The sequence below is a fragment of the Sinocyclocheilus rhinocerous genome, unplaced genomic scaffold (assembly GCF_001515625.1).
Source record: "Sinocyclocheilus rhinocerous isolate Xijiao unplaced genomic scaffold, SAMN03320098_v1.1 scaffold20394, whole genome shotgun sequence".
NCBI lineage: Eukaryota > Metazoa > Chordata > Actinopteri > Cypriniformes > Cyprinidae > Sinocyclocheilus > Sinocyclocheilus rhinocerous.
In genome coordinates this window covers 3,539-13,127 of record NW_015649807.1, presented here as the reverse complement: position 1 = coordinate 13,127, position 9,589 = coordinate 3,539, and the positions used below count along the sequence as shown (strand labels likewise).

At 38.7% G+C, this 9,589-nt stretch overlaps 1 protein-coding gene across 3 annotated transcripts; it reads left to right on the top strand.

Moving 5' to 3' along the window:
* Positions 1-1,735: 1,735 nt before the first annotated feature.
* LOC107710988 (von Willebrand factor A domain-containing protein 5A-like) lies at positions 1,736-7,230 on the top strand. Of its 3 annotated transcripts, none has more exons than XM_016515892.1 (7): positions 1,736-1,817; positions 4,237-4,296; positions 4,404-4,436; positions 4,521-4,610; positions 5,443-5,582; positions 6,104-6,227; positions 6,353-7,230. In XM_016515892.1, the coding sequence occupies exons 1-7, from the start codon at positions 1,811-1,813 to the stop codon at positions 6,430-6,432; spliced, it is 534 nt and encodes a 177-aa protein (XP_016371378.1). In that variant the 5' UTR covers positions 1,736-1,810; the 3' UTR covers positions 6,433-7,230. The 3 variants fall into 3 exon arrangements, with proteins under 3 accessions (XP_016371378.1, XP_016371379.1, XP_016371377.1); XM_016515893.1 differs by lacking the exon at positions 1,736-1,817 and adding an exon at positions 2,658-2,739 and having other exon boundaries at positions 4,569-4,610; XM_016515891.1 differs by lacking the exon at positions 1,736-1,817 and adding an exon at positions 2,658-2,739.
* The last annotated feature ends 2,359 nt before the right edge of the window (positions 7,231-9,589 follow it).

Sequence of the window (9,589 nt, the reverse complement as noted above, 5' to 3'; positions counted from 1 at the left end):
AACCTTAATTTCTTTTTGACTGTAGAAAGAAAGACGTGAACATCTTTGACATGGGGGTGAGTACATTGTCAGGAAATTTTTATTCTGGAAGTGAGCTAATGCTTTAATCACTAAACACTCGTTCTGAACATCGGAGAGGTGTTTTTCTCATCCTGAGGCTGATTTTCTCTCAGCTGTTCGTCTTCACTGATGGAGAGGTGTGGAACACTAAGGAGGTGCTGGATCTGGTGAAGAGTCAGGTGTCCTCTCACAGGTGTGTTCACTCGTCTCAGTCCTCCTCATTTACTCCAGGGTAAGTTAATGTCAGAAGCTCAGCGCTGGAGCTGTTCTTGTGTCTTCAGGTGCTTCTCCTTCGGGATCGGTGAGGGTGCGAGTACGGCTCTCGTCACAGGAATGGCCAGGGAAGGGATGCCGCCGTCTGCCACTTCAGCGCCAGGATCGGAGAGCAGGAGATTGTTGCAGAGGTGCAGGACAAACAGAGCGTGAGTCTAAACAGCTGCGGTGTTGTGTTTTATCTATTCCTGCTCCATCCCGACCCTAATCGAACACACCTGTGTGCTGGCGCTAAACTCTGGAGGACAGTGGCTCTATGCTCATGTCAGCTGGTATAACAGTAAGGTAGGATGTTCTGGTGTTGGGGTTATGGATGTGTTTGTCTCTCACAGGCACGGGATCAGTATGATGATGCTGTGAGTTCCGGTCAGCAGGCGTTTCTGCTGGAAGAGAGCGATCAGAGTTCGGATGTGTTCAGACTGAGTGTGGGCTGTTTGTCTCCGGGTCAGAACGCCTCCATCACCATCGTCTACATCATCGAGCTCAGCGTTCAGGCCGACAACGCCCTGCGCTTCTGTCTGCCGGCTGTCCTTAACCCCAGATACACACCAGCAGGTGCACAGTTTACCTGATTCCAGCTAACAACACACACTGAGATCATAATCATATTAGGGATGCATCAATCCAATACACACAGACACACACACACACACACTCACACACACACACACGCGTGCACACACACACACAGTCACACAGTGAAAAATTTGCATAAACATATGGCAGCAAATACTATAAAAGTACAATATACAGACATCACACAGGGCAAATTGGGTTAACAGTTTAAGACAAATGCTGTGCAAACATACTAGTTTATAACATATGCAACTAACAGAGCAGCAGTGATGCATGGACATTAATACACACTATAGAAACAATTGTCACGTTTGTGGTCTCTTACATTGTGAAAATCTGATAAGACTGTACAAATCTTTTAGTGTGAGCCAGCCTTTACTGACAGTCATTTTAGTGCTGCATGATTATGACAAAAATCATAATTGTCGATTATTCTCTTGAAATTGTAATTGCAATGATTAATGATGATTATCACAATTTACACTGAATGATGTTTATACCATTGTTTGGAGCAACTGCATGCCATATTTTTATGTAAAAATAACCAAGCTGAAAACATTTGCGAATGAATCGTTCAGTGTGATTTGTGAACCAGTTCATCAGGTAGATTGGAAAGAATCGCTCTTGATCTTCCATTTAGTGATTAATCACGATTAATCGCATCCAAAATAAATGTTTTTGTTCACATAATATATGTGCGTGTACTGTTTATATATTTATTATGTAAATATAAATACACACACAGGCATGCATATATTTAAGAAAAATGTTATGTTTATTTATTAAATGTATTTATATATAATATAAATTCATATTGGTGTGCTGACATCTTAAACATGTGGAATTCTATTCTTCATTAGGTTTGAGGCAACGGCATGTAGCGTATTATGCCCCTGCGAAAATGAGCCGTAAGAAATAATATACATTGTTCTTTCCTTTTTAACCTTTTATGTGGGTCAGTCCAGCTCAAGTGGTCCAATCGAGGGTGTTTGATCATTTTCCTAATCTCTTTGGATTGATGATCTCTTAGTATTGGTGATGCAGTTGTTATTTTACCTGGTTTAACCACAGTTTCTGTGGTTGTGTCACAGCTAGAGCACATCTGAGTCTGAAACTGTGTCATCCAGCGAGCCAGTTTCTACATAGATAGCTAGCTATTTGAATAAGACTAGGGCTGGGAATCAATTCCAAAAAGAATGGATTCTGAGGCGTTGGGAATCCAGAGTCAGGGCCTTTTTCAGTTCAACAAAGCTTATCTATGGGTGCCTCTCAAACGGAAGGCTGCACACATTTAAATTCATGAAAGAAAACGATTCAGTACTGAGCTCATCTGAGTTTCACGATTCAGAGGCTATTTTACGGTGGAACTGGCTTATGTTGTCCACAATTTTGAGCGCTGCACGACAGAATAGATCATGACGTGATCGAAGGTCTTGATCTTATTTCCATCTTAAAGGGGTCACCGGATGCCCATTTTCCACAAGCTGATATGATTCTTTAGGGTCTTAATGAAAAGTCTGTAACATAGTTTGGTTAAAATTGCTCAATGGTAGTGTAAAACTACACAGTTTTTACCCTGTCAAAAGCAGCTCTGTCTACAGCAAGCCGTTTTGTTGCATGTCGCTTTAAATGCAAATGAGTTCTGCTGACTCCGCCCCTCTCTTCCGAGCCTCTCTTTCCGAGTTTACTTTAGCCACATTCATCGTGAAACTTGCTAATCACATAATAGTGTAATATTGGTGTGCTGACATCTTAAACATGTGGAATTCTATTCTTCATTAGGTTTGAGGCAACGGCATGTAGCGTATTATGCCCCTGCGAAAATGAGCCGTAAGAAATAATATACATTGTTCTTTCCTTTTTAACCTTTTATGTGGGTCAGTCCAGCTCAAGTGGTCCAATCGAGGGTGTTTGATCATTTTCCTAATCTCTTTGGATTGATGATCTCTTTGTATTGGTGATGCAGTTGTTATTTTACCTGGTTTAACCACAGTTTCTGTGGTTGTGTCACAGCAAGAGCACATCTGAGTCTGAAACTGTGTCATCCAGCGAGCCAGTTTCTACATAGATAGCTAGCTATTTGAATAAGACTAGGGCTGGGAATCAATTCCAAAAAGAATGGATTCTGAGGCGTTGGGAATCCAGAGTCAGGGCCTTTTTCAGTTCAACAAAGCTTATCTATGGGTGCCTCTCAAACGGAAGGCTGCACACATTTAAATTCATGAAAGAAAACGATTCAGTACTGAGCTCATCTGAGTTTCACGATTCAGAGGCTGTTTTACGGTGGAACTGGCTTATGTTGTCCACAATTTTGAGCGCTGCACGACAGAATAGATCATGACGTGATCGAAGGTCTTGATCTTATTTCCATCTTAAAGGGGTCACCGGATGCCCATTTTCCACAAGCTGATATGATTCTTTAGGGTCTTAATGAAAAGTCTGTAACATAGTTTGGTTAAAATTGCTCAATGGTAGTGTAAAACTACACAGTTTTTACCCTGTCAAAAGCAGCTCTGTCTACAGCAAGCCGTTTTGTTGCATGTCGCTTTAAATGCAAATGAGTTCTGCTGACTCCGCCCCTCTCTTCCGAGCCTCTCTTTCCGAGTTTACTTTAGCCACATTCATCGTGAAACTTGCTAATTAGCACATTATTTGCAAAGATTCATTAAAAAACCTTACACTCACTTCTTCTATAGGTGAAGCTGGATCACGAATGATTCGCGCAAAGATAGACGCATTTCGAAAGCATTCGAATTGCACATTCACACTTGTATGGTTCATTTTCCATCTGTACCTTTTCCACACTTGTTTATCTGGCGCCTGGTGCTGAGGAGAAGTCGGAGAGCGCGTCTGAAAAGTCCCCCTTTTGTTGTGGTCGTAAAGAGACGGTTCTGCGTCTAAATAAATGCAATTCTTTTCAAGAACAAAAGAAACAGCAGTTGTGCAGCAGGGAGGCCAAAGGACACAGCTCCATCCCTGGTCTAAAGAACAAGAACTTCTTGAACCTGCTGAAGATTGGTTTTTAATATTGAGAGAATTTACAGAAATATTGAGATTTCTGTATATGTTCATATAATGAAGATGTGGCACAAAGATGCCCACTGTGGATAAACCAAGTAAAATATAAAAACTAATAACGGATGGTTTTTCAGTACCAATACATAGAGCTAATTACTGAAAAATAGAAGAAAGAATGCAACCAACTTGACAGTTTTTGGAGCTCTTGAGATGGATTTGAGTGTTTTTGATTTAGTTTGTGATTTTGACAGATGAGTGTTTTTAAAGTGTCTGTTATTCTTATGTGTGTTTTTCTCTCTGTATTTTTAGGAAGGGTGGTTCTCAAGGAATGTAGCTCTATAGGAAGTAGGAGATATGCAGAGACAAAAGGCAGGCCACTCAACTTGTCTTGTTCTTTTTTGAACGTGTATTTTTATCTAATTGTCTTTTTCTCCATATCTGAATGTGCTCTCATCAGTTTCTCTCTGTATTCATAGCAATGAGGGTTGACACTGAACCGTGTGAGAGAAGTAAGCAGCCAACACGCACGTCACTAATTTGTCTTGTTCTTTTCTCAATGTCTGATTGTCACTCTTTGAATGCTTGTTTTTTAGCAAATGCTCTTAAATCAACGTCTAATCGTGTCATCTTCCAATCTACAGAATGCAGAATGATGGTTGCATCTGCTTCTGCGTCACATCGGGGTAAATCAACACATCCGGCTCACATTCAGAACACATTACTCTGATCAGATGTGGACGTCATATTATTATGTAACAAGTACAGTGCTGGATTTCCATCCCATCTGAATAAGCCACATCAGCGTACAACATTTCTTCTATTAATTGCCCTTAACAGTAACTATAGAGATCATAGGAAGCAATGACAAACCATTTATGGGTAAATGTAGTTTCCTGATGTGGCACTCTTAATGTTTAAATATGCTTAAACGAAACAAAACTTAAACGAATGGGCAACTAATGAAGGTCAGCTTATGGAAATCAAATATGTTTCTCACGGGTTTTTGTGCTGTTGCTCTAAACACTTTAAATAGTGCAAAAACACTGCATGTAGATCATTTCAGAAGTGTTTTCTTTGAGATGGAAAAGAAAAAAGCATGTTATTACATACAGTAGTAGCCTGGATTGATAGCATCACACTTTAATCATCATGCACGCGTTTCTACAGTAAGAGTTTGGTTATGTTTGGATTGCAGTTAGATTTTGTTTATTTGTGCATGTCTTGCATCAGCTGGATTTTTTGTCATGTAACGCTGAACTGTGTGTGATGACATCATCACTGCGTTTGGATGGTGATGTCATCGTCGTCATCACCGCTGGTCTGTCTGCTTCAGGTGCTGAGGTCAAAGCTTCAGAAATGGCTAAACTCACTCTGTTTCAGAACATTGAGAAACAGCCTTAACTAGGATCCGTTTATAGCCCTGAAAACGAATCCTGTCTGCACTGATCTGCTTTACTGACAATCACAACATAAATCATGCTGCTTCTTTCTATCTAATCCATGCGTGTGTTTCAGCCGAACCCGAGCTCCAGAAGGACCCTTTGCTCCAGCTGGTCTCTCTTCAGAAGGCAGTGGGATGCTGGGAGCTGAACGCTGCGCTGGCTGGTGTGTTTGGGAAGACGGAGGACGAGGTGACCAATCACAGACCAGCACAGGTGGGACAAATCCAGTGCTGAGAAGTTGATTAACACTGTTGTATTCTCCTGTATTATTGACTATTGCATTTATAGGGTTTACTACCCTAAACAAAATTTGGCTGCTAGAATCCTAACTAGAACTAGGATTAGAGATCATATCACTCCTCTCTTGCGGTCCTTGCATCGGCTCGCTGTTAGGTTTAGGGCAGATTTTAAAATTCTGGTGCTTATTTAAGGCTGTGCAGTCTGCATGGTTTGGCACCTCGATATTTGTCAGAGCTTTAAACTCCCTAAATACACTAATGCGTGACATAATTTCACAAAATTGACCCTTATGACTGGTTTTGTGCTCCAGGGTCACACATGGGTTATTTTATTGTTTTACTTGTTTATGTAAAGCGCTTTGAGATGTAACATTAAAGGCGCTATAGAAAATAAAGATTATTACTATTATGCGATGTCATATCCTCAGGTAGGTCATGATTGTCTCTCTCTCTCTCTCTCTGTGTGTGTGTCTGACGTGTGTGTGTGTGTTTCAGGTGGATGGGTCAGTGTGGGCCACCGTCCTCGCTCTCATCTGGTTATACTCGTATAAACTCGATCAGCAGGTGGAGTGGCAGTTTGTGGCCATGAAGGCGGCGTCATGGATCCGCTCTCAGAAACGTGAGACGACGCTCATTCATTCATTCAGTGCTTGCTGTACATGTCCTTGTTCAGTGGTGATTGAGTGTGTGTGTGTGTGTGTGTGTGTGTGTGTGTGTGTGTGTGTGTGTGTGTGTGTGTTTCAGCGGGCGGTCTGTCTCAGTGTGTGTGTGACGGGAACCTCCTGCTGGGATCTCAGGTGACTGAAGACACGCTGGGAGTCTGAAGACTGAAGAATCTTGAGAAGACCAAAGATCTCTCTCTTAATCATAAACATCTGCGTGTCTGTTTTCTAGGGTAACATCTAAACATATCTTAACAGAATAAAACATTTCTTTTTGTATCAGTATTTTTTAATATGTGTAAGCGTTAGGACTTTTCCTAAATTCATTGCTTTAAATCTAATGATCTAATCTTATGGTACCTTGTGTCTTGAAGTCACTGAATCAGGATTTCTGTCTGATCCTGACTCTGTGTGTGTTGTAGTGAGCAGATTGTGTCGGTGTGTCTTTACCAAACTGTGTTATTAAAGGTGCAGTAAGTCAAGTCACCTTTATTAATATAGTGACGTAACACGTCCTGTATGTTGATCTTCTGTTCGTCTTCATTCTCTCATTAATGATCACTGTCTGTAAACAGAAGTCAGTCTATAGATGTTCTAACAGTGAATAAAGATTATTACGCTGCGTCAGGTTCAAACTGAACACGCTTTTGGATTCAATGTGACTTTAAATCTCTTGTCTTTAATGAACGTCTTTTTTCATCCCACTTTTGTTTGTTGCGTTACTCCATCCATGATTTACATATCATTCACTTAGAGTATAATTAATCAATCAGCTTTCCCTTAATTGTGTCAATTATCTGGTGTCTCCAATTAGTGTCTTGAACCACGTATATATGCAGGTGATTTATAAGGTTTAAAGCCTGAAGATTGTGCAAGATGGTCTGAAATATTAGCAGAAATTTTTTTATTTTCTTTTTTTTTTTTTTTTTTTTTTTTTTTTTTTTTTTTTTTTTTTTTTTTTTTTGTTAGTACACTTTAGCATTTTGTTGTCACTTTATATGTGCAGATTCCTTTTTTTGCTTCCTGGCATACAGGAGAGTTACAGGAGCAAATCTGAGATTTAGTTTTATTCCTTATTAGTTATTAGTTAACTTGCCTCCTGCCAGTAAATGCATAAAAGAAGAAGAAACGCTGAAGAACAACAGAAAAGTGATGAACTGGAGTTTCTCTGGACAGCTGCTGTTTCTGTGAGTTTGCTGTAAACTGTTGATCCTCAATCATTATTCAATGACTAGCTTTGACTTAATTCTAGTTCTGTTTGTGTTTCCAGATTCCGCTGATGAATACAATTTAAATTATTCTTTCACTTTCTGTGACCATTCTGTCAGTGACCCTTTTATTCAGCTATCATTACAGCGCAGTCATTTCTACAGCAATCAAACTCATAAACACTGAAGGCAGATGTGATTTTAATTAATGATTTCTTGTTCTACAGAATTGGATATTGCCACGTTATCGGGAACTTGCCACGCTGAGGGAGAATTGGGAAGCTGCCACGCATGTTCATTCGCTTTATTTTTTTGTTTGTGTGGGCTTTTCTTTTCTGCATGTTCATAAGTGTCACATCGGTCTAGATTTGTTCATGTTTTCAGTTCAGTTGTCTTTATTTTGTTATTGCTGATGATCATAGTGTTGTCCTCCTGTTTTCCTGCTGGTTTCTCTCGTCTTTGGTTAATTGTCCTCTATCTGGTTTTTATTCCAGTTCTGTGTTTGTTCCTTTATTCCTGCCTTTTTTTTTGGGTTTGTTTTTTCTCTCTCATCTGTAACAGTCATCGTGATCAAACTACAGACGGTCAATACACTCTTAATGTAAGTAATTTCATTCTAAAATAAAAGTACAAATTCATCTTTAAAATTGTAACTGGTTTCCAAACAAACATGTTCTTTTCTCCTTTTTAGTTTATTGGTCACATGTGAGTGAGATCCGTTCAGCTGAGGATTCATCTCTGCTCTTCTCCACAAAGTAACAGATAATGAGTTTATAATCCATATTGTCAGAATGTTTTAATTATTACTTGGGGATTATGCATAAACATTCCCAGTCACCCAAAAAAAAGTTCTCCCGTGACTATCACTTTCCTTTTAACATTGGGAAGGCCTTGCTACTTTTGTCCTTCGTGAACAGCTGTTTTTACACAAACTAGTGGAAGAGAGCCACTGTAACTCTAAACTCAGTTGTGTATTTCAGATGCATCTCAATCTCATCATCTGCAGAGAAACTGCTGCTCAATCACCAGAATGATGGACTGAATGCTTCAGAGAGGATTGTGAAGAGATTCCACTGGAACTTGGTCTTCATCACAGCTGTTTTCTGATTCCTTTCTGTGTTTTACTTCATGCATTTATTCATCTTCAGTCTCAACTGTTAATATATTCAGGTGATACCTTGTCAAAAACAGTGATATCTGTGCTACAATTTCACATGTCAATAGGCAAATTATATGGACACTTCATGTTTAATGGAATTAAATTAGTTAATTGCATTTTAATAGATTACACTTTCAATAACACATTTGGATTTGTTTGTAAAAGCTGTTTTTCTACAGCGTGTGGCGTTTCCAGCGATTCACTGAATCATTTTGTGAAGCAATTGATTCAGAGTTTGTAAGTTATTCGTTTCTCCATCGCTAGCAAAGCTGGGTTTCTGATATATTTGAGCATCTTTGTGAAAAGCAAGCACGTTTAATTTCCACTGGTTACAACAGATTAAAGATGACAACAGATTTATAATAATGTTAAATTTAATGCACTTTAAATGCATAAACAATAAATAATTCTAAACAAGTCTCAGTTGTGTTTTGTTTGTTTTTTGCAAAAGGACAGTAAAAATGCAGTGCAATAATCAAGTTGACTCAAAATAGGCATACATCAGTTTTTTCTATTGATGAATGATTGAATTTGTTTAATACATTTTAATGTAGCGCCATATTAAATCTTAAAATCTGGGTTTTTTTTTTTCCTCCATTTTAATCTTTTTAAATTTTTTTTATTTTAAGTGTTAAATTGTTTAAATAAGCTACACACAAGTACATTCATTTCTTCATATTTGATAAAACAGCAACTTGGAAAACTGATAAAACATAGGCCTTACTGGTCTATAATAGAAGCTGTCCATAAAACACACAAACAAAAGCTCTGCAAATTATTATAAAATATTTCGAAAACCACATATATACAGACACTTCATATTTAATGAAATTTTATTATTTTTATTGCATTTAATGTATTATACTTTCAATAAAACTTTTGCAATGTGTTTGTAAAAGCAGTTTTTATGCATATTTTAGCCTGAGTTTTTGTTGTATAGCGTCAACAGGCG

What these genes read in the sequence shown, in the direction of transcription:
- LOC107710988 (XM_016515892.1), top strand. An exon ending in CACTGAACCGTGTGAGAGAA is followed by an intron (nt 4,437 to 4,520) that starts GTAAGCAGCCAA and finishes CTTGTTTTTTAG; the next exon opens with CAAATGCTCTTAAATCAACG. An exon ending in CCAATCACAGACCAGCACAG is followed by an intron (nt 5,583 to 6,103) that starts GTGGGACAAATC and finishes TGTGTGTTTCAG; the next exon opens with GTGGATGGGTCAGTGTGGGC.